Genomic DNA, 24439 nt, shown 5'->3' with positions numbered 1-24439 from the left:
GGGCTGGGCCCCAGGACCCCGGGACCCCGGCACCCCGGCACCCCACCCGGGAGGCCGCCGCAACCCTGAGCCACCGGCTGCTGCCCGGCCTGGGGGTCTTCACGAGCTCGTGGTCGGCTGTCTTCATCGATTAACCCCCAGGCACCCGTCAGCCGTCAGACTGTTACCCCGGGCTCATCGGCCGCGGGAGCTGCAGGCGGGGCAGGGTGGAGGGCGCCCTGGGCACGCCGAGGTCGGGTGGGGCTTCTCCCTTTAAGGGCAGTTTGCTCTTCAGCCGGAGGGCGCTGCCGCTGCCTGCCTTTCCTCCGACTAGTCCCTGCTAGTTAGACACTAAGGAGGTGGGACCCAGTGGTTTGTGTGTGAACCAGCCCTCTAGGTAATTCTTTTTTTTTTTTCTCCAAGTTTTTATTTACATTCCAGTTAGTTAACACACAATGTGGTACTAGTTTCAGGTGTAGGATTTAGCGATTCATGACTGCCAACCCCCGGTGCTCATCAGAGGGCCCTTCTAACCCCCATCACGTGCTCAGCCCATCCCCCGTCCGCCTCCCTTCCAGCTTGTTCCCTATAGTCTGTTCCTTGGTTTCCCTCTCCCCTCTTCTGTTTGTTTCTTAAATTCCACATAAGGTGTTTGTCTTTCTCTGACTGACTTACTTAGCATAGGACCCTCTAACTCCATCGAGGTCATTGCAAATGGCCAGATTTCATTCGTTTTGATGGCTGAGTAATATTCAACTATACATAATATATAATAATATATTCATTATATAGACACACACCACATCTTTATCCACTCATCAGTTGATGGATGTGTGGGCTTTCTCCATAATTAGGCTGTTGTTGATAATGTGGCTATAAACTACGGGGTGCATGTGCCCCTTTAAATTAGTATTTTTGTATCCTTTCGATAAATACCTCGAGGTCTGTAATGCTCATCGAGTTTAAGAACCGTTAGGTTGGGATCCCTGGGTGGCGCAGAGGTTTGGCGCCTGCCTTTGGCTCAGGGCGCGATCCTGGAGACCCGGGATCGAATCCCACGTCGGGCTCCTGGTGCATGGAGCCTGCTTCTCCCTCTGCCTGTGTCTCTGCCTCATTCTCTCTCTCTCTGTGACTATCACAAATAAATAAAAATTAAAAAAAAAAAAGAACCGTTAGGTTAGGGTGGCTCAGCGGTTTAGCACCGCCTTGGGCGTCGGGTGTGATCCTGGGTCCCCGGATCGAGTTCCACATCGGGGTCCCTGCATGGAGCTTGCTTCTCCCACTGCCTGTGTCTCTGCCTCTCTCTGTGTCTCATGAATAAATAAAATCTTAAAAAGAAGCATTAGGCTAGCATTTTGCTACTCAAAATGTGGCCCGTGAGCTCACAGCATGGATATCACTTGGGACTTTATTAGAAATGCAGAATCTGGGGCACCTGAGTGGCTCAGCGGTGGAGCATCTGCCTTTGGCTCAGGTCGGGATCTCAGAGTCCTGGGATGGAGCCCCGCAGGAAGCCTGCTTCTCCCTCCACCTGTGTCTCTGCCTCTCTCTGTGTGTTTCTCATGAGTAAATAAATGAAATCTTAAAAAAGAAAAAGGAAAGAAAGAAATGCAGAACTTCTGGCCCCAGCCTAGACCTACTGGATCAGAGTCTGCATTTTTTTCTTTTCTTTTTTTTTTTAAAGAGACAGTGTGCATGCGTGCATGTGTGAGCAGAGGTGGGGGTGGTGGGAGAGCAGAGAGAGGGGGAGAGAGAATCTTAAGCAGGCTCCATGGAGCTTGATGCAGGGCTCGATCTCATGACCCTGAGACCGTGACCCGAGCTGAAATCGGGAGTCAGACTTGCAACTGACGGAGCCTCGGGGCACCCCACAGAATCTGCACTCTTACTCAGGTTTCCCACATGATTCGTTTGCACTTCACGGTTTGATAGCGCTGGGCTTGGAGGCTTGAAGAGAGGAGCGAAGGGGAAGCTCACAGAGGTGGCCCGCGGCACACAGAAGGCGCCAGAGAATGGCGCTTGAGCTTGTTGCCCCCAGGCGTCTCGTGGCCCTGCTCCCCACAGTTGTGTGATACCCTCCAGGGGCTCTGGGGCAGCTGGGGCACCGAAACTAGGTCCTAGACCGAGGCGGACGTGAAGTTGGAGATTAGCGGAGCAGGCGTGCTGGAAAGATAAGGGGTTCGGTTGAGCTTGCAGGCCCGAGGATGGCCGAGTGGTGCAGAAGGGGGTCTAAGCTGAATGCACAGAGGGTGGCCGAGAAGAAAGAGGGTGGCAGCCTGAATATTCTAGAAACTCGAAGCAGGTAAAGTGGCAGAGAGAGCTATGTGGCAGCGTTGTGTGGTGTGGGCGTGGCTGAGGAGGGACCTGTCCCCATGCTCCCTGGGCCACTAGAATGTGGATTCTTTTTTTAAAAAATAACTTATTTTAAAAAATAACTATAGAATTCAGAGCAGCTGGCGTTTTTCAAATCCAGCAATGGAAAGAGAGTCTCGATTGCTTCAAGTCCGTGACCTCTAGACTGTCTCTGATTGGTCAGTCCCATCCAAGAGAATGTCTTTTTAGACCTTAAAAGCAACTGATTAAGACTGCGATTACGTCTACAAAATCCCTACCTCTGCCGTAGGATGTAACCTCGCCTGGGAGCGACATCCTATCACCTTTGTCACATTCTATGGGAAAGGCCCCCCGAAGGGGAAGGGGTGGGTTGCACAGGGGTCCCCTTGGAGGGTGTGCCCCACGTACTGTGAGAAAGCTGGCTCTCGTCTTCTAGCATACATTCGCCGTGCAGTCCTGCTATACATGAATTAATGGCACATAAATTAACTGCAGAATTGCTGCTCCGTGTGTGAGAAACAGACCCCCTTAGAGGAGCGCGCTGGTGCAGGTGTGTCCTCGCTCAGTGGCCCCAGTGCACACACGGACTCCCCGCGACTTAGCTCTTCCTTCCCCTTTGCTTTCACGGTGGTTATGTGCTCATTTCTAATAGGTTCAATTGCTCTTGCTTCCCATTTGGGGTCCCTTCTCTCCCCGCCAGAGCCTAGTTGATTTTCATTCTTTACTGGGGGTGTTGGCGGCATCTCTATGGTTCTAAGAGTCGGAGCTGTGCAAACAGGGATGCCAGAGAAATGAGGCGGCCCCTGATCCTCACGACCCTGTCCAATTCCTCCCCTTGGTCCAATTCTTTCTCACCCGTCCTCGGTAGCTGGCCAGTGTCTGTAGTTTTGGATTTATTCCTCCAGTATTTTGCACAAATGTGTGTTTCCCTATACTCTTTCTTGTGTGAAGGGTAGCTTACTGTAGTCTTTGCACTTTTTTTTTTTTTTTTTCACTTAAGAGTCTCAGAAATAATTCCAGATCAGTTCACAGAGCTCGTCTTTTTTTTTTTTTTATTAATGTGCATAGACTTCCATTTGTGGATATGCTATGATATTTTCAATCATTCTCCTCTGTATAAGCATTTAGGTGTTTTTTGTTGTTGTTGTTTTTCAATATGTTGCATTTACAGACCACGTGGCAACGAATAACCTTCTGGTCAGGACACAGTCAAACAAAGGAGTGAGAGAACCTGATGCCACGTCAAACTGAAACTTTGACATGCTTGTCCTTATGAAACAGCCTTGCTTTCTACTTACCTACTTTCAAGACCCCACGCAGTCACTGCCCTTGAGATGGGATACAGCTGCTAGATTCCCTCAGCCACCCCTTTCCCTTGTAAGCAGGCCGGGCAAACACTTCTCAGTGGTGATCATTAACTGACTATTCCAGGGTCGGCTCTTTCACTTCAAGATGCTCTTCCCATCTTTTGGATGACCCCTCTACCTGCCTGTCCCCAATCATTGTATCTCAGTGTGGAGTCTCAGAGATGACAAGAATCTGTCTTGAAATCGGCTTGTTCTAGAATGCAGATCTTCCCCAAGGATTCATTAACATGGTGGATATTCTTTGGGTTCTCTAGAATGGCCTAATTAAACTAGAGCTCCCAGATTATGGCATTAATGGAAATCAGGAATGTCCATATGTCTTCTTTGGTGAAATTTCTGTTCATGTCTTTTGCCCATTTCATGATTGGATTGGAAGAAGACATAGACCTGGCCAACAAGCACATGAGACAATGCTCTGCATCACTTGCCATCAGGGAAATATAAATCAAAACCACAATGAGATCCCACCTCACACCAGTGAGAATGGGGAAAATTAACAAGACGGGAAACAACAAACGTTGGAAAGGATGTGGAGAAAGGGGAACCCTCTTGCACTGTTGGTGGGAATGGGAACTGGTGCAGCCACTCTGGAAAACTGTGTGTAGGTTCCTTAAAGAGTTAAAAATAGACCTGCCCCACGACCCACCAATTGCACTGCTGGGGATTTACCCCAAAGATACAGATGCAGGGAAACGGCAGGACACCTGCACCCCAATGATTGTAGCAGCAACATCCACAATAGCCAAACTGTGGAAGGAGCCTCGGTGTCCATCGAAAGATGAATGGAAAATGTGGTCTCTGTTTACAATGGGATATTCCTCAGCCATTAGAAATGACAAATACCCACCATTTGCTTCAACATCGATAGAACTGGAGGGTATTATGCTGAGTGAAGTAAGTCAATCAGAGAAGGACAATCATCATATGGTTTCACTCATACGGGGAATATAAAAAATAGTGAAAGATTGTAGGGGAAAGGAGAGAAAATGAGTGGGAAAAATCAGAGAGGGTGATGGAACATGAGAGACTCCTCACTCTGGGAAACGAACTAGGGTGGTGGAAGGGGAGGAGGGCGGGCATTGGGGTGACTGGGTGACGGGCACTGAGAGGGGCACTTGACGGGATGAGCACTGGGTGTTATGCTATATGTTGGCAAATTGAACTCCAATAAAAAATTTATATATTATATATATAAATGAATGTCCATATGGCCCTAAGATGTTTATGTAAGATTGTGTCTAGATTCTTCTGGGAAAGAGCCATTGAAAACAGCGTAGCTTTAAAAAGGCTAAGAACCAGCGGTGCCTGGCTGGCTCAGTCGGTTAAGTGTCTGACTTCAGTTTAGAACATGATCTCAGGGTCCTGGGATTGAGCCCTGTGTCAGTGGGGAGTCTGCTTGTCCTTCTCCCTCTGCTCCTCCCCCCTGCTTGTGCTTGGTCTCTCTCAGATAAATAATATCTTTTAAAAAAAGGCCAAGAATTATGTATTTGTTTAACACACATAGGTTGGAGGAAGAGGTACTGGCTTGGAGTCATTCTCAAATTCATGTTCACGTAAATGAGTATTCATTTCAGGGGGGAAATTTTAACATACCAATTTTATACAAATTTTTAAATTTATTTTTTTTTTATTTTTATTTATGATAGTCACAGAGAGAGAGAGAGGGGCGCAGAGACACAGGCAGAGGGAGAAGCAGGCTCCATGCACCGGGAGCCCGACGTGGGATTCGATCTCGGGTCTCCAGGATCGCGCCCTGGGCCAAAGGCAGGCGCCAAACCGCTGCGCCACCCAGGGATCCCTTATACAAATTTTTAAAACAGCATTTAAAGTGCATACTGAACCCATCTTTTGGGTAAAGTAAAACTAAATAGCAAGTAACTCGATTAAGTTGTTGTTAGTTTTAAGACTGATGACCATAAAGGTAAAATAAAAGAATCTGACGAATGTGAAGTTAAAGAACATTTTGTTTATTGACAGATTAAAAACCACAACTCCAAGTAGTGCAAAATGCACCAAGGAACCCAAATACAAAGAACTGGTGTTAATACACAAAGTTTAAGCAATGCTACACTTATTTTTGGCAAAGTGCTGTATTGTTTAGTCTGTGTATAAAACTGACCATCTATGAACCAATCAGTATAAAAAATCCTATAAAAACAGAAAAAAATTTATAGACAGTGGCTCAAGAAAACAAGCTGCCATTTATGCATAGATGATGTACAGTATATAATCTAACCAAATGTCCCTTTTGAGTTTTCAAGTTGAAAAAAATTTGTGTCCAGAAATACATCAAGAAGGCACATAGTATAATAATCTACAATACTCTTCAGTCTAACTGATGCCCTGCCCTTGAAAAGCAAATGTGTTCACAATGATACTTGAGAAAAAAACCCAAGCTACTTTTTAAGAAAAATAACACACACAATTATTGATTAAAGTTCCAAACCTCTGGAGGAAAACAACCAAAAAGCAATCAAAACCACTCATACACATCAAGCTTGGATACACACACATCTAACACCCCAGGTACTGATTTGGTTTTCAGAAGTCCACCTAGAAAACAAATGCTAAAACCTCAGCACATACAGAGCAAAATGGGGGCATTTAACAATTATACAATTAAAAAATATATATAAGAAAAATTCTAAATGATACATATAAAACATCCACTGAAGCTGCCTTCCTTGAATAGTAACTTCTCCTCCCACATAAAGGATACTGCTGCAAATAGAAAAAGATCTCCTTATCTGTAGGCTTCCTAGTACCTCCTCCTCTGACCTAAACCACTGTAACCGGTGTCATATTTCAAGTGAAATTAGTACATGGCAAGGCTGACACCACTGTATTAGGTAGGTTCTCTTAATAAAGCATTTCATATAAAATTTTAAGCATTAAAATAAGTAGATAAGGATGCCATTTATAATGCATCAACGTGACTGATGGCAGCGAAGCCATCCAAGAGAGTAGCCCAACTTTTAAAAGAATTTAACCAGTATGAATGGGCCTTATAAAAGATAATTTTAAGATAACATTACAAACATATGCTAGTATCTCCAGTACAAGGAGCAGTCTCTTTACTGATTCTAAAAACAAAAATACCTGGAAAACCTTAAACTTTCTCCACTAATCTATTTAAACTTAAATGCCTATCTTCCAGTTGGAATCCTTCATTTTTTTTTTTTTTGCTTTGTTTTGTTTCTACTTCAAAGAAAATCAGGATAAAGATAGATACTCTTTTTTTTCCTAAGAGTATAGAAAGACAGTATCTTTCCTTGAGGGGAAAGAGAAATAGCAGAGACACTTAGCTTCAATGAAGATGTAAAGATGACAAACCAGTGCGCTACAAAGATTTGAAAAGTAAGATCAATGGGCGATGCTGAATGGCGCTCGCAAGTTTTAAGCAAACTGTCTTCTCACTGGAATCAAAGTACTGATACAACAGAGAAGGTACGTAAACAGGAGCAGTCTGCGTGGGAACTGGAAAAATGTACAGGAAATTAATGTAGAAAAAGCCTGCTGGAGTAGAAAGTCAAAAAACCCAATCGCTGTGCACCTTCTGCAAAAAATTCCCCACCCACCCAGCCATATAAATGCATTGTCACAGAGGATAAATAAAGGATGGTTCATCTTCAACTTATAGTGCAATACATAGTTGAGAAAGAAAAAGTAATAAACATAGAAAATACATTATAAAATGTTTTATTAACAAAAACACAAACTTCGAGGAACATGGTGCGTTTTAAAAGCTAAGAAACTCATTCGTGAAGCACTGCTTGTGTGCACCACATATTCCAGACTTTTTCCAAGTAACATTCTATGTTATCAGTTTAGAAACAGAGCACTAAGTTCAGAGGGGTCTTATTTCTCACTGCTTGAAGTTTTAAGAAATATGCACTAAAGCACATTGTAAACCAGTAATATTTACAACAGCAGAAATGATAATTAACTTATAATAAGTTGCATTTTGGCTATGTTTCAAAGAATACTTAACAGGTCAACATCATTCTGTTCTTATTGGTCTTGTGTCTTGCACACAGAAGCCCAACAATCTAGTGATCAAGAACTTCAAATGAATTATGTAACCGCTTCTTTCAGTTCCAACACGTGCCAATTTCAGGCAGAAACCTTGGGTATTGATACAGAAGCCAGTCTGGTATGACGGATGGCATGCTAACCCTTCAAACAAAACATCCCCAAGACAAAGTATTTGCTTTCCAGGTATAAACCATAAAAAAAACAAAAAACAAAAACAAAAACAAAACAAAACAAAAAAAACCACCAAAAAAAAAAAAAAAAAAAAAAGAAAAGAAAAAAGAAAACCAACTAGGTCTAGATAAAGTAAACAAAAAAAAGTCAATAACCGAGAGAGATGTAAATGTATTTCAGGTATCAGGAAATTTGAAAAAATAATAGTAAAAAACAAAAAAAGACTGTTGCTGTTTTATATACAAATCTGTTCATGGTGCCAAACAAATTCTCATGGCTGAACTTCTGTAGCTTGTGAGGTACTAACGACTTGCATGTAATCTATGAAAAATGAGACCCCGTGTATTCTGAGGCTTACATCCAGAAAACATTGAGCTGGTCTGTTTTCAAGGGACCAACACATGGCCCTACGACAGACACGGTGTAAAACACACACACCTTCATGAAGACTCCACCCTACCTCTCAACTCGCGTAAACACAAATAGTAACGAAAAAACTTCTAGCTCAGTTTGACAAAACTTTACAACTTGGCCCCTAATCAGAAAACAAATAAATAAAGGGGGTAGTCGAAATGGATAGGGAACAAGGAAAGGGGGATCTAGGCTCTTGTTCTGAGGAGACATTCCTGGCACTGCATCACTGCCAGTGGAAGAGCGGCCCAACTACCACCACCTAAGGATGCTGTTTGACCTCTTCTGACTCCAAACAACCCAGGCAGAAAAGAGGACAGCGCTTCACTTAAAAAAAAAAAAAAAAAGAAAGAAAGAAAGAAAGTCTCCCATAATTCCCTGCACCGAGCTGTTACAGGGTCATTGAAAAATATAATACTTCACATAACTTATATGCTGCTTTTTTCCCTTGAAAACCTTGTGTGGCCATGAATTTATTTAATTCCGGTCGCAGAGGACGTGGAAAAAGAAGCTATTTGATGACAGAGGTGATACCACTGTTCTGTCGGCAGAATGTGCTTTGGACTGTGGATGGGTAACTTCGAGAAGAAACCGGGGAGTGCGGGTGGCTCAGGGGGACCCATCACAACTGCTAAGAATAAAGTGACTGGCTGGAGGTAAGAAAGAGACTTTTCTCCGGGTTAACTGGCCTCCGTGGGACTCGAGCCCTGAACCCTGGCCTCCTTAGCACCGGCGCTCTGGGGGCGGCTGCGGCGGGAAGACTGGCCCAGGCCCGGGGCGGCCCACACAGGGTTGGGCCCGGACAGCCCACCTCAGGTCCCCACGCAGCCCTCACGGCGGCAAAGCTCCCTCCCCCGCTGGAGGAAACAGAGGCCAAAGTGGTTAAAGATTTTGCCTGAAGCCCCAGTTTCCAAAAAAACCCCCCAAAAGACAAAAAAAACAAAACCAAAAATGGAAACTGAGGGAAGCCAACCGGTCGCTCCTCATTCAGATGCTAGGAAGGTGTCCCCAGGAACCCCTGCTCAGCCTGGCGGCCACTTGGCAGCTCAGGCGGCGGCGTGGTCACCGCATCAGAAACACAAGGCCTACGTCTCCCCCTGGGACAGTCAGAACTAGGGGGTCACTAAAGTGCCTGGACAAGTACTTCTGCTGAATCGACAGCTGACGTGAGGTGGCGAGTGAGCCGAGCTGACAGGAAAGACTCCACACACGTTAAATAGTGGACTCACGGCTTAGTCGTAGACACACATTTTCCCACATAGAGCTTCACGGGTCTAATTGAATCCTCTGCGTGTGAGACAGCGCTCTTGCCCCACGACACTCTGTAATGTCTCTGTACCACGTCACACAGTCACGTCGGAATTACCGAATGCACTGTTCACTAACACTTAATGTACCTGAATTCCAAAATGAACTGCATGGCTAATCCGGAAAAAAACAAAAAAACAAAAACAACCAAATAAACAAACAAAAAAAACCCCATACACACAGAAATATATCAAGTTTTCTTTCAAGAGAAAGTTCAGCCATAATTCCATTGTATCTATGGCAACTATCACCTGTTAATGCTCATGTTAGTGTGTAAAAACGTATTCGTTATATACAGAAAAGATTATCAAGTACTGGTCAATAAAGTGTATGGCTGACCCTGAGAATAAATTTTTGCTCGCTCAAAATATTGATTAAGTAATACAAAATAAAATGAAATTGAAAGATGCCTATTCTCATACTTGGGAAGAAATGTCTTTAGAATGCTAACTCACGTACACCTTAATAGATTTAAAGACAATCCCCAAACACCAAACACTGTAATCGTATTGATATGTTTCCAAAAATATTCTGAAAAAGTCTACAAAAAAAAAAGTGAATGTTAAAAGCAAGGCATTACGTGATACACAGCGTGTAAATCTGGTTTTCAAGATAGTGTCTAAACACGTCGATAAAACTATGTGATTGGTCGTCAGTTGGCTGCAAAGAGACAGCATCTTCATTGTCCGTCCACACACGTCCACACACATATGCACAAACCACGAGAATCCCAACCAAGCTTGAAATTCTTAGTAATTGTACTGACGTGGGCAGGGCTGATGGACAGCCCAGCCACTGTGCTTGACTTGCCTAGAGTGGCAATCCCTGGTAAGATTTTGGCGACGAAGGCTATTTCTGTTCAAAGACTGTCTTTCACTATGTTCTTTTATCCACTGGGAGGGGCGAAAGCTCTTGGGTTGTTCCAGAAAAGCCGTGTGAGCAGCAAGAGCTGCCACGTAGCAATGGATGTGCTGCCCCATTTCATCTTGAGGTTCTACTCTGAAACAGAAAGACGCGGGGATGCATTAAGTAACAGAGTACGTTAGGAATGAACTTGAAAAAGTCACTTAGTGATTCAACCTGCCACAATCAATTTATTCCCGCTTCCCTGAGAGCTTAGTGTCTCCTGGCTGACACACAAGCTTCTAGTCTGTGATCACGCTGACTGACAGTGATAGAAAGGAGAAGCCAGTTCCTCAGAGGCATGTGCCATACACTCTGCAGATATGGTTAGTTCAGGAGACTCTTTTTCTAAAAGAAGTGCCTCATGTTTCGAGTGGACTTCAATCATGCGGCGAATGCACTCAGGTAAGCTTTTCTGTGAGGGGAACTATCGCCGGCTGAGGGTCCGTGTGGGCCGACTGTTTTTGCAAATATAACGGATCTGGTTCTCACCATTATCCTTAAAAGGAAAAGATCTGAATTGCCCGATTTCACTGCTCAGAAAGCTGAGGCTCAGTGACGCTGAGGCCACGATCATTCCGTCTCAAGACCGAGATCCTAGCACAGGCCTCTCTCCACGGACCGTGCTTACGACGCGGTGATTGCGCACGCGCGAGGCTCACTGCACCTTCTGTCTGGGGGTGAATGTTCCAGGAAACGAGCTTTAAATCTCGATTTCATAGAAATATGCCCAGGAAAATCTGTTCATTTGACAAGTGTTTTTTCTAGCTAAAACGCTACGTGCTTATGATAAAAGACAACTGTATGCCTTTGATTTCTGTCCCAACAGGGCACGCTGTGGCGTGGCGTTTGCACAGTTGTGTCACCAAGGCCTGTGGGGCACCCCCCTTAAGCTACGGCTCCACCGCATGAGGGTCCGTGTGTCCTGCGTCACCGGCGGCCTAGTGCGGACGTGTGTGCCCTCTTGGCGCGGGACGCGGAGGGTCTGAGGAGCGGCCAGGGGTACTTGCACAGCGAGGGCAGTTGCCACCCCGCCCGAGAGCACTAGAGGAAAACACTGTGCCTTTCTAAGATTTTTTTGTTTTGTTTTTAATGGTAGGATTAAGGGCGGAGGGGGTCACATTAAGAAACTAAGAGAGAGAAGTTAATACAGAGACAGCAGCTTCTGAAAGGTGGGCATTTTGAGTTTTCCTGCTCAGAGTGATTCACACGCATTACACAGTCTCAAAGGGAATATACTTACTCTGGGCCCGTGAGTCTTATAAGCAGCTTTTCCTGGCCCTACAAATGTTAAATGGTGAACTATTAAATCACTATTACGATTTAAAATGCTACTTCATTTAACTGTTAGGACATGGTTCATTTTCTGTATTAAAACTGGTTTACTATGGGTCATTAAAGGCACATGTATTAAGACTATGATAGCACATAAACCTCATAAACGATACTTACAAAGGCCAACATACAATAAAGCGCACACCCTGAAGCCCATCTGTAATTCTGAAGCACCTCACTCCTCCGTGCCCAATGACAGTATCCCGAAGGACAGGATGGAAGCAGTCTCGCTTTTTAGAGACATCGCTTATTTCCTGCTCAGAAAGTTTATTTACTCCAAAGCCATCCGAATTTTGGTTAACACCTGATCTATCTCAGTTTAGTGGGCCTTTTTTTTTTTTTTTTTAAAGGATTTGAAATCCAGAAATAAAGATGTGAAAAAAATTTTGTTATTAGAAAAAACTGATAATTTGCAGTACTTTCCTATGTTCAGAAGGAATTCATCTAAATTTAAGTATGTGCTTTGGATCCTACATATATGGAAAAGTACATTATTTGTCTAACATTTCTACATGTCACATCAAAACATAAGATATAAAAAATGAGATATTTAAAAAATGATGATTCTGACTGCATCAAAGCTGCAAACACATAACCAGATGCAGAGTGTGGTCTTGGACTAGACACTGGTTTGGACAAATGAAGTGAAATATTCTGGACTCCGGTGCAGAGAGCGGAGTATGGTTTGGGTATAGATGAAGTGAAGTTTTACTCAGAAAAAAAAAGGTGCAGCTCATTGCCTGAAGAAGCAGGTTGCAAAACAACATATACAGTTTGATCCCATTTAGGTTAAAAAAGAGAGACAAAAAAATGACCTGGAAGGATGTGCCCTAGGGTGTTAACAGTGTTCATCTCTGGGTTGTGCAAATATGTCTTTTAAAATTTTTAAATTTTTACATATTTGCATTTTCTAATTTTCTGCAATGCATATGCACACATGCTTCTATAATAATATATATTTACAAAGCTGCTATATATATACACACCCACACTTTAAACACTGAGAAGTAAATATACAAATATCAGTAAGTTTAAAGTGACTATTAATTATGCTAAAATTCTTGAGTGGAATTCCACAGAGGTGAGATCAAAATCAGGTGGGAAGCATGTCTAAGAACTGAAGAAATTAATCTCAATCAACTATATGGCAATTTAATCAATACCACATCCAAAAAATTTTGTTTTAAACTTTTGTGGGAATGCCTGAAACACTGACCTCTTGATAAAGTGCTAAATCAAGTGCCAGTTAGAGTAACATTTCCCCACCAAAGATCTTAATTATGTATGAAGCTGGGTAATTATATAAGCAAATTGTTTTTCAACTTGGTAAAGGATAGGTTTACCCTCATAGAGGATCACAAGGTCATCTACGACATTAAGTCTACGACTTGTGAGTGCAGCAAACTCTGGTAAAGTTAAGCTAATGAGCCGCCTGGGTTTTGCTTATATTTGGCAAACAGGAGACTTGGACGATACCAGTGATCCAGTTGGTTGAGTTAGCGCCTGAACAATCTAAGAAGAGGCCCTCTGGATCACAGGACTAACTAAAGGTACACTCTGAACTGCTCCAAAGGTACTGCTTCGCCTGTACCACTGACTGACAGGTCTTTAGGGAATTAAGGTCGGGGCCAGCATCCCCGCAATACTGGAACAGCGCAGGCACATTCCACTAACATGCATCGTGACTAAGCCAGGCTTTGAGCTGATTAACATGGCCGTGAGCTTTATTTTAGCAGGTGGAAGCAATCTGGAATACACTTGCTGGATGCAGGCCACAGAACATCTGTAGGTTGGCTTTGGAGTATCGATCTTTACTGGCTGGGCACTCGCCTTGAACCTTTCAAGGCCCTCAGCCTACCTGCCATTCAAACAGAGCCTTTCAGATCAATTAGGACCCCCACATAATGAGAAAATATCACTTGGGCATGAAATCTTTCCTCTGTGAGGCAAGAAAACAACTCTCTGGGCAACATGTTTCTGTTAAATCGCCATTCTACTTCAAGATTTGTCAAGTTTTCGAGGTTAAGTGCCATTTGATGTGACCCAGCTAAGACTACCTGGAAGAAAATAAAAGTTTTATTTTAAGATATACTACTCTTGGGGCGCCTGGGTGGCTCAGTCGGTTGAGCGTCTGACTCTTGATTTCGGCTCAGGTCATGATCTCGGGGTTGTGAGATCGAGCCCTGCGTTGGGCTCTGCACCAAGCGGGGAGCCTGCTTAAGATTCTCTGTCCTTCTCCCTCTGCCCCTCCCTGCTCGCACGCGCTCTCTAAAAAAAAACAAAACAAAAAACAAAAAAAAGAAACAAAGATAGATAATATAATTCTTGTTGAATCTGATACCCCAAATAACTCAGTGTGTAAAGTGCCAGAGTTATATCCTGAGACACTTAGCAGAAATGTCAGTCACCAGCAGAGTACTATAAACCCAACCGCTTTCCATTACATAACTGGGGTCAGGTTCCAATGAATATTTTTGAAAATCGAAAATGAACATGTTTTTCCATACCATCCACTACTTGGTACGCTGTGCACCACTATGCACATGCTTTCCCGAGTTCTCTAACAAGACTGCCATCTTCTAAAAAATTAGCTTTGAGGTGTAGTAGAAATAAATAAAATGCATGCCACACAGACTGCCTGTGGACAGGGTAAAACAGAGTTGACCCCTGAACGACCCGGAGATGGGGCACCAGCTCCTGTGCAGTTGAAAATCCACGCTTAACTTATGACTCCCCAGAAACTGAACTGCTGACTGGGAAATTTACAATGACATCGACAATCAAATAACACACATTTTGCGTGTTACAGGCATTAACTATTGTATTCTTACAATAAAGTAAGCCAGAGAAAAGAAAATATTATCAAGAAAATCATAAGGGACACAAAATACATTTATGGTGCTGCACTAGGCTTATCGAAAAATATTCTGTGTATGTAAGTAGACACATGCAGTTCAAACCCATGTTGTTCGAGGGTCACCCGCATTTATAACGTACCTGGGGCTACTTGGGTCATGATGTTCATCAGTCCCGCAGCTGGCCTCACCGACACCGGGGCAGGGGTTGTGCACAGCATAGACGGACATGCTGGGATGCTCGATGAGAAGGTTTTCCATAGGACTGGTTTCCACCTTGAGAGTGGTTAATCCACCTGCAGTAAAACACGGGGGAGGGGTGATAAACCAGCTCTCCTCCATCGGACAGGACTCAAACTGGAGCAAGCAGGAATCACTGGTATCAGCCAAGCACTCCAGAGACGCAGGCAAACAGGAAAAGACGGCAGGGTGCTCAGTACGGGACTCTTCACTGATGCCTTCTGCTTGGTCTTCTGCTGCCGAGAAACCAGGGCAAGTGTCTACATCAGAGTCCACGTTGGTGGGTTGACGTCCCACGAGAAAGACGAGTATCCCAGTGATATCACATTCGGGGCACAGAAAAAGAAGAGAGGACACTGTTAGCTGCTGTTCACATTCCTCTTTTCATTTAGGGTCAGACACAAGGCCATTTATATTCACTCATAATGATCACAAGGTAATTTCCGAGCACCTAGTGTGTGCGTACGCGTGGTGGAACAGTGCAGCAGGGGGACTACGGTGGCTCTGCGGGAAGGGTTCTGAAGACTGTTTCCATCCTGCCGAGTAAACGTGATGAGCAACGTGGGTCACTGTTCGCCCAGCACAGGATTTCATACTAAAGTGCACGTGATCGAACAGGGTAGGAAAGTTGCAAAACTGGGACATCTGACGTCAATCAATTTCATTGACTGCTCATCTGGCACAGGACGTTTCCTGCAATTTTTTAGGCAAATTCCTGCTTATTTACTTTTAAGGCTTCAAAGCCTTCAGGGTTACTGGTTTACTTATGCAAAAACTGCGACGCAAGAGTTTCCACTTCTGCGGTGGTGATTAGCGGCTAAGAGTACCTTACCTATGAAGTCAACAAGAATCCATTCATCGTCTTCTTTCTCACTGAATTCTGGTTCTTGGTTGGAAGAAGTGTTGACTTCACCCACAAACATTTTATTCAGTCTCTGGAACATTGTTAAGGCAAGATTGAGACTTTGGCGGGAGGTCTTTACAGCTGAGATTTCAGAACACTGTCTTCAGTCAGCCTGATGGCACGACAGGAGATTAAAGTGCACGAGGTGCTCATTCAACTCAGGCGAGAGCCAGAAGGGTCATCATCCCTAAAATGGGGAGAGGAGGTTATTTCAAACCAGCATATATTCGTACAATATGCACGTGTGGTTTCGAAAGCCTGAACCCCCCCCCCCCACACACACACACCCCTCAGAAGCAGGCGCACGCCTCAGCCGACAGCTACAGTCCTTCCCTTCCGGCAGGCGTCAATCACAAGGAAGGCGGTACCTCTTATTTATGAACCATTAAGAACTGAGTACTCAAGTGCAACCTGTAGACACACGTGAAAGGAGAGGGAAGGAGTCGGTTCTTTTTTTTTTTTTTTTTTTAACATTGGTGCTCTTAAAAGGGATAAATCTGAATTATGTAGTTCAAGCTGAAATAGAGCTTTTCTCTAAAAAGAGGAGCAAATACCAGATATTAATGGTCTTGCCACCTATACTCAACTGCCCAGAAGCCACCAAAGGTACGGGATGACCACCACCGAAGTTTCCTTGGCTCATTGGCTCCTGTTTTGTTCTTCTATGTGACTGTTAGCATATCTCATTCCATTTAAAAATCCATAAGTACGGCATAATCTGGCCTAGAGACGTTTACGCTGCGGAAGGTGGAGCAGGACAGCAGCTAGACCTGGAGACCGTTCACCGGGCGGTAGCAAGCAGGACGGTGCTGTAGCCAACACGCCTGGGTTCAAGTGCCAGCTCTGTCGCTTACGTTCTATGGGACTTCGGAAGTCGTCCTACTCCATTTGGCAATAGTTCGACCTCAGGGAGGGCAGGGAAGCAGGGAGGGACAGAGGGAGCAGGAGAGAGAATCTTTAAGCTCCACACTGAGCATGGAGTCTGATGTGGGGCTCGATCTCGTGACCCTGAGATCGTGACCGGAGCTGAAATCAGGAGTCAGGTGCTCAACCGGCTGAGCAACCCCCTCCCCGCCCGGCGCCCCTGGTGAGTTCTAAGTGAGGAACTCCAGCCTCGTCTGATCTTATTCTAGAATTCCTGATTTATATAAGCATTTCTCCCCGGCTACCTGATGGGCATATGAAATCTAACACATACCAAAGAGAACTTTTAATTCCAACCCCCCCCCCAAACTTACATACAGTGTCCTTCTTCCCCTTTTCGTCAAGAAGCAGCAGCACCCAGTAGTTACTCAGGCCAACAAGCTACCATTACTCCTTCTGCTTCCTACTCAACCTCTCAACCAAACTTGCATCACGTCCTGTTGACTCCAGCTGCACATGTGCTTTAAATCTGCCCACTGCTTGGCCCCACTTTCAACCTAGGTGAAGCCAATCTGCTGTCCCTCTGGACTTTGCCAATCACCATCTCCCTGATCCTACTCTTGTGAAATGGGATAATCCACTTAGAAAGGCACTTGGCACAAAGTTCTCAGTCAATGTCAACTATTTTTTTTTTTAATGTCAACTATTATTCTACAAATATTTCCCAAGTCCTATTATGCATCAGGCAGAGCGCTAAGCACAGGGGAAGCAGCAGTGAATAGGGCCCTCCCACCGCAAGTGTTAACAACCCAGTATGATGAAAGTCATGGAAAAAGCACCGGGTGTTCCTCAAATCTACACAGGGAGAGGTCAGGAAGGACTCCTGCAGTAAACCGTGTTGATCTTGAGGGGTTGAGAAGATCAAGAATAGAGGAAGGGGGAGAAGGAACATATTAGAAGCCTGTAGATGTGTGAGAATATGGCACCTTCTGTATGACTTGAGATCCTGATGCATGGTCCTGACAGTAGGCTGGGGTTGATAAGCAGGAAGTGGATCCTATAGGACCTTCTAAGCCAGAAGTGAAGGGGAGGGAAAGGATTCTCTACCAGAAGCCAACAGGGGGGCAGAGGTGGGGAGGAAGGGGATGGCGGGATCACTTAGTGGAAGAGGCATCCTGTAGAAGGTACAGGTTGGGCATTCTGGACGTGCTGAATTTGGGAATCTGCAAGTCATGTACTTGGAGGTTTCTGTAGGCAGCTGGACACAGGGCTCTGGAGGGCAAGGGCATGGTCTCAGCTGGGCACCCAGGTCTGGGGGTTGCTAACATATAGTGGGTAACACAAACCCTGAGTGGATGAGACCATCCAGGGATTGTGACAACCATCTCACTATAAACGATATTCTTTCTCATGAGCATCAGTCTCGAATCCATTACTTTAGACTCGACCCTTCACTCTCCAAACAATCATCGACTTTAGCTGCAAATGTAGTTACAATCTGCAGTGGAGGAGAGTCTTGGTTGGTTGAGTTCTCTATGTGCAAGAGGGGCTGCTACAACTGGCATCCTACTCTGAATGGGTAGTACAACAAATGTGTGTTCAAAGAAATGACAATTGTCGTTTATTTCGTGGTCATGACCCGTCATCATCAGCCTTCACTTATTCAGAGACAGTAAACAGGAAATGCTACTTGCATAACCAGTTTTCCAGAAACCCTTCTGGAGAGCAGCATGGCCAAATCATGAAGGTCGGAGCTCTAGTACAGAATGCAAATTCAGCTTTACATTCCACATAATGGAAATTGGAAGAAAAGCGGGCTTGCATAGTTTGTTTGACCTATTGTAGTGTCCTGTGTATATCCTAAAAGAGGGGCTATCCAAGGGTTGATGTAAATAAAACTTTTGAGTATACGAGCTAGAAGGGGAAAAAGAAAAGATACTTTAAAAAACTCGCCTCCATTTCTCTTAAATTATGAAGGCCTGTATTGGCCCCAAGTACAATCCGGTGTCTGCTGAGCCAGTTGAGAGCATAATCCCAATTCTCCAGAGCATGGGGCAGGCCTCAGGTCCTGCATCAGCCGGAGCTGCTGGGTGTAAAGCAGAGCACCCCACAAGAAGACACCTGCTTGTCCTGAATGAGGGCTTTGTCCCCCAACTGCAGTGCCACACGAGGGTAACTTCGGGGCCCAGGCCAGTTAAGTGGCAGCTACAAGGCAGGAAACAACGCCGGGGCCGCTGTGGCTGGGCGGCTGCAGTTCCCCAGCGGCTGCGGGTCCCTAGCACCCCTCTGGCGCTAGCTCCAGCCCCCCGTGATGGGAGCTAGCTCATGCCTAGAGTATATACAACTCTGCCTCAGGAAAGGTGTCTCTGGAGGAACGCTCCATGGGGCAGCACAAGTCGGTCTTCTTTTGGGTTCCTTTTTTTTTTTCCAAGATTTTACTCACTTATTCATGAGAGACACACAGAGAGAGGCAGAGACACAGGCAGAGGGAGAAGCAGGCTCCCTGCGGGGAGCCCAATGGGGGACTCACAGCACTCGATCACAGGACCCCGGGATCCCAGGACCCTGGGGTCATGCCCTGAGCCCAAGGCAGACGCTCCACCGCTGAGCCACCAGGCGTCCCTTCTTTTGGTTTCCTGAAGTCAAAGGCTGCCTGGCGATACCCCTATCTCCTGCAAGGGCAACCAACCTTGGGTGGGCAACTCTGGCCAGCTGGGCAAGGGGGGAGCTCATTCTCACCTGTCCCGAGTCATGGCTGGTATTTATAGGACCCACCTGTGAGGCCCCGTGGGAAGGACACAGCCTAGTCTTGGGGAGGGATGGAAGGGGAGTTGGCCTGGGCAGCAGCAACAGAGGGCTCTGGCTCTCTGCCTACCACAGGTGGCTGGAGCTGCACAGTCTAACGCTTTGAGCCTCGGTCTCGCCACTGGAAGGACGGGGCGACTCCGCTGGGTCACCTCCTGTCTCTCCCCACAGGCCTCCAGCACAGTGAAGAAGTGGGGTTGGGCTACCTATGCGAAGTTCCTCTGGCCCTGCTTTCTGTACGTGTCACAAAAGACAAGGAGCTCCTGGGGTGCCGCCAACGTGCTACAACTGCTCGGCGAGGTGGCTGCAAGGCCCCGCAGGTGAATGAGCGCTCGAAATAGGACTTGATATGACCCCAAATCGGAATTTTCAATTTTAGTTAATTTGAATCCATTTAAAATTCAAATTTGGGGGATCCCTGGGTGGCGCAGCGGTTTGGCGCCTGCCTTTGGCCCAGGGCGCGATCCTGGAGACCCCGGATCGAATCCCACATCGGGCTCCCGGTGCATGGAGCCTGCTTCTCCCTCTGCCTATGTCTCTCTGCCTCTCTCTCTTTCTCTCTCTGTGACTATCATAAATAAATAAAAATTTTTAAAAAAAAAATAAAAATAAAATTCAAATTTGAAAGTCGACTAGTTGAGCCAATTTTTGGAAAGTTTCAGGTATGAACTTCTGAACAACTGATTAAGTATTTCCAATGACAGTTTTACATATGAATTAAGATGGGATGTGTTTACACCGGAGTATATTTCCAAAGAATGAGTGCCCCCTCAAAAAAATGTAAAATATCTCAGTAATTTTGATATTAATTATACGTTTAAATAAGTAGTGATCTTGGATATATCAGGATACATAAAGTATATTAATGAAATTAATGTCACACATTTTTCTCTTTTAATGTGGCTACTAGAAAACCTAAACATGCATATGACTCACACTACGTATTGCTATTGGATGGTACGATCCTAGAAAAATCTCTCTAAAATCTTGATAGCCTAGCTTCCCAGTTACCCAGGGCCTGGCCCTACCCAGTCACTGTCATCTGTCACCTTCGCTCCTGCCCAGGAATGGAGGCTCTTGGTGGGGCTGCCTTTATGCAGGGCTGTAGGCTTAGGGCAGAACTTCAGACTTCACATCTCACTACATGTCACAGACATTTTTTTCTTGATTTTTTAAAAGTAAACTCTACTCCCCACAACGAGGAGCCCGAACGCACCCCCGAGATCAAGAGGCTCACGCTCTACTGACTGAGCCCGCCCGCCAGGTGCCCCCTGTCATGGCCTTTTCAGTAATTACAACTCCAGGGCAATGATAAAACTAGAGCGAAAATCCCAGGCAAAGCATGTGTCCTAAGAGGGCAAATTTACAAATACAGTTCTGGAATTTAGCGAAGGGGCAAAGACCCCGGCTGTTGTTGGGGCATCCGCCCTCCACAGTGACTGACCATCCTCGGCCAACGGCCAACCCACCCGCAGTCTCACCCCAGTAGAGAAAAGAAACAAAGTATCTGGGCCCCCGCATTTCTAGAAGGCAGCTTTGTCCCTGTTCTGGCTCAAAATGGCTCAAAATACCTCCCTCACTCACAAAAAGAGTCTTTTTCATTGTAAAATAAACAAAACTATACTATAAAAATAGTTGAGAAAGTAAATGGGGGAGAATAATTATTTCACTGCCTTGCTGCAATCACTGTTAGCATTTTATGCATTTTCTTCCAGATTTTTATTCTCCGTGTAAGGTTTCTTTTTATCACGAAGTCTAGTGAATGCACCATACCGTATCCTACTTTGTTACTTAACATTTTATCATTACTGTTTTTCATATTATTACATGAGCTAGAAATGCTCGGTGGGCAGAGGGAGGTGGCTAAATTTAATACTTGGGCGGGGGGGGGGGAAGGATATTCTAGTTCGAGAATTTGGAAAAGGCATGGCTAGTCTACAAGAACTTGTTAGTATAATTTATGTCGTTTTTGAGACAAACAACCAACAGGCAGTGTGGCTCTGGAGTTTACCCTGCTATACTGGGAATCTTGGCTTTGCCACTTGCAGCTTTGGGGAACTTAAGATTTTTAGTAACCTTCTGGTGCCTCAGTTTTTTCATCTCTAAAATGGGGATCAGAGGGCCAAGGTGAGGATTGTGTATCCCTCAGAATAGTGCCTGACACATTACAGGCAGCCAGTAAATTTTAACTCAGAGTATTAAATATAACTTGGAATACTTAAGTCCATTCCAAGCCTGCCGTGTGACTGACTGTAGGCCATTTAGCATCTTTGGGTCCAAATGTCTGTATCTGCAAAATGTTTAAATAACAACTAGACCTATAATCTGCTGAAGACTTGTATGTGACAGTGAGTTGAGGTACTTACTTGTCATGTTTTACTAATAGGAAACTGAGGCTCAGAAATTAAGTAACTTGCTTGAAAGTGACAGAGCCGGTCAGGTGCGTAGCCAGCATCCCAGCATAAATCTGGGCGGTTCCAAGTGTCTTGCTTTCCCTGCACACGATTGCTCAGGCTCCTTTTCAGCCTCAGCTCTGGGTCTATGAACTTCAAAGAACAGTGCTTTTCAGTTAGTCTTGGCTGCCAGTAGGCGGCTCCAAAAACAACATTTTTAAATCAAAAAAAAAAAAAAAAAAGCCAAGCCTACAACTTTGATGATCTAACTTCGAACTGTGTGTACAGTTGTGGCTTCTTGATAGTTTCGAAATATCAGGTGGCTGAACTAACACATCTTCACTGAAAAGCAGCCTCAAAATGTTTTTTCTCTTTATAGTCTACCCTATTTTAGAAAAATAAATATGCTGGTTCCGGTAATTTCAAACTGATTGTAAACTGCAGAAAAACCAAGCCAAGAAAGTTGTCTTTGCTTGTTCCGCTTCTACTCAGACTGTTCAACTGGTCTCTCGGGGTTTTTCTCCCAGAGACCCAGCACTGTCTGCCCCGAAGGACGAATGACAATGGACAAAAGACAGCCGTGAGTGGGAATTCCTAGCCTCTTAACCTTACATTTTTAAAGCAGGACCATTCCCAAGAGAAATATGAGGGAACAATTGAGTGAGCAAGCTTCCACAGAGAAGAACAAAAGAGAGGATGAAAAAAGCAGAAGAGATCTTGGTCACATAAACTACGGAGGTCCCGGTTCCGGCTTAGGGCCCTTAAAAATCATGCTGCCAGTTGAGAATGATAGTGGCTGTGACTTAAAATCAAATGCTTCCCAGGGATTCTCACATTTGCAATGAACAAGGCATTTCAATGACCAATCAGATGATTTCAGGATCTTGGGGGAACCTCATTATTCCTGCTCAAGGACCCCATGGGTCGCTTTCTCCTCCCCTTTTCCAAAAGCACTCTGCATTTAGAAAAGGCCCATTTAGCAACCAATGCCCCATACCTGGGAGTTACAGATGGAACAGGCTCTTCCTTCGCCTACCCTAAACTGGAATTAACACAGGAGAGGATGGGGAGAGGCAGTTGGGAAGGTCACTAGGGAACGAGGCATGCCCACGTAAAAGCCATCTGCACCCCTTTCCTCTCAATGGGCTGTGTGGCCTCCAGCGAAGGACTTACAGCCCCCGGGCCTCGGGTCCCTAACCGCGGGCTAGGACTGGCTGCCCCCGGGCCTGGGGTCCCTAACCGCGGGCTAGGACTGGCTGCCCCCGGGCCTGGGGTCCCTAACCGTGGGCTAGGACTGGCTGTCCCGGGCCTCGGGTCTCTAACCGCAGGACGGTACCAGCTGCTGAGCTCTCGGCGGTGGTCGGCGGCAGGGGTCACAGGGCCGGGGGTGCGACCCGCGGGCGAGGCCGGTCCCCGCACAGGTGCGGCAGCCCGGGGGCCGGGGGGCTCGGGGCCTGCGCGCGGGCGGACACCCCGCACCCTGAGGTCCCGCGGAGGGGGGCGGGCGCGTCGGCCCCGGAGGCCGGGGAGTGGGGCGCGGGGCGCGGGGCGCGGGGCCGAGGCCGGAGCCAGGCCAACGGCCGAGGGCAGGGGGCGGGGGGCGGGGGGCGGGGGGGGCGCAGGTCCCGCCGCGGGCACGGAAAGCGGCGGGGTTCGGGGAGGACGCGGCCGCGCGACCCCCGCCCCCGCCCCCCGCACTTACGTGGGCCCGGCCGGCGGGGCGGGGCGGGTCGGGTCGGGTCGGGGTCGGGCCGGGGCCGGGCGGCTGTGCGGGTGCTGCACCCCGGGCCGCCGGCCGCCCGCTCGCTCCTTTTGTTGTTGTGCTGCGCTCGGAACAGCTGATCGCCGCGCGCCCCGCCCCGCCCCTCCCCGCCCCTCCCCTCCCCGCCCCTCCCCGCGGGGCGCGCCAGCCGGGCCCCACCAATCGGCGGCGCGGGGGCCCCGGGGCCGTCCTGCCACAGGTTGTCACCAACGCACGTGACCTGGCGCCCGGCCCGGCGACGCGCTAGAGTTAGAAACAAACCCGGGCAACAAAGCCGGGCGCCGAGGGGCGAGCGGAAGGGAAGGGAGGGGAGGGGGGGGAGCGGGGGGGAGGGGAGGGGAGGGGAGGGGAGGGGGCGGCCCGGCGGGAGCACCCACGGGAACCCGCAGAGGCGCGAGCGACAGCCCCGACCCCCGCGACCCGCGCGACCCCCGCGACCCTGTGCCCCAGGCAGGGCGGGGTGGGGGTGGGGGTGGGGTGGGCCCAGAGGGACGGAAGCCGTTTCTTCTGCGGAGGAGCATCCAGGCCGTTGCGAGGGATGGAGGCCCGAGACCCCGGGGGGCCGTGCACGCCCGTGTAGGGGCGAAGCCTTCCCCGTGGCCCCGCAGACGCCGGTCCCGTCCTTGGCGTCCTGGGAAACCAAGTGTGGCTCCAGGTGGGGGCGGGGGCGGCCCGCGGAACCTGCCCTCGAGCCAGGCCCATCCCCCTGGGCCCCTGTGCTAACCCCTGTGCTAACCGACCCGGGGCAGGGGTCCCTGGCCGGGGTGTGTGTG

General features: G+C 46.9%; 1 protein-coding gene across 7 annotated transcripts; it reads right to left on the bottom strand.

The window, feature by feature from the left end:
- Nucleotides 1–5626: 5626 nt before the first annotated feature.
- Nucleotides 5627–23711, bottom strand: TP53INP1 (tumor protein p53 inducible nuclear protein 1). 7 transcript variants are annotated; one of them, XM_072803869.1, is made up of 8 exons: nucleotides 22902–23361; nucleotides 21878–22057; nucleotides 16130–16253; nucleotides 15771–16029; nucleotides 14841–15198; nucleotides 13939–14111; nucleotides 11752–11789; nucleotides 10515–10604 (listed from the first exon to the last, which is right to left on the bottom strand). In XM_072803869.1, the coding sequence occupies exons 4-8, from the start codon at nucleotides 15880–15882 to the stop codon at nucleotides 10587–10589; spliced, it is 699 nt and encodes a 232-aa protein (XP_072659970.1). In that variant the 5' UTR covers nucleotides 15883–16029; nucleotides 16130–16253; nucleotides 21878–22057; nucleotides 22902–23361; the 3' UTR covers nucleotides 10515–10586. The 7 variants fall into 7 exon arrangements, with proteins under 7 accessions (XP_072659965.1, XP_072659966.1, XP_072659968.1 ...); XM_072803870.1 differs by lacking the exon at nucleotides 13939–14111 and having other exon boundaries at nucleotides 10464–10604; nucleotides 22902–23336; XM_072803864.1 differs by lacking the exons at nucleotides 11752–11789; nucleotides 13939–14111 and having other exon boundaries at nucleotides 5627–10604; nucleotides 22902–23334.
- Between the last annotated feature and the right edge of the window lie 728 nt (nucleotides 23712–24439).

The sequence above is a fragment of the Canis lupus genome, chromosome 28 (genome assembly GCF_048164855.1).
Source record: "Canis lupus baileyi chromosome 28, mCanLup2.hap1, whole genome shotgun sequence".
NCBI lineage: Eukaryota > Metazoa > Chordata > Mammalia > Carnivora > Canidae > Canis > Canis lupus.
Note: the sequence above shows the minus strand (reverse complement) of the source record. Positions and strands in the feature narration are given on the sequence as shown.

Bases quoted from the DNA above. Each gene is read 5' to 3' on its own strand.
- TP53INP1 (XM_072803867.1), bottom strand. From the start codon at position 15,882: ATGTTCCAGAGACTGAATAAAATGTTTGTGGGTGAAGTCAACACTTCT. The intron at 15,199-15,770 runs GTAAGGTACTCT...ACTCTGATGTAG, and splicing joins GATTCTTGTTGACTTCATAG to ACACTTGCCCTGGTTTCTCG. The intron at 10,605-14,840 runs GTACGTTATAAA...TTTCTGTTTCAG, and splicing joins CATGACCCAAGTAGCCCCAG to AGTAGAACCTCAAGATGAAA.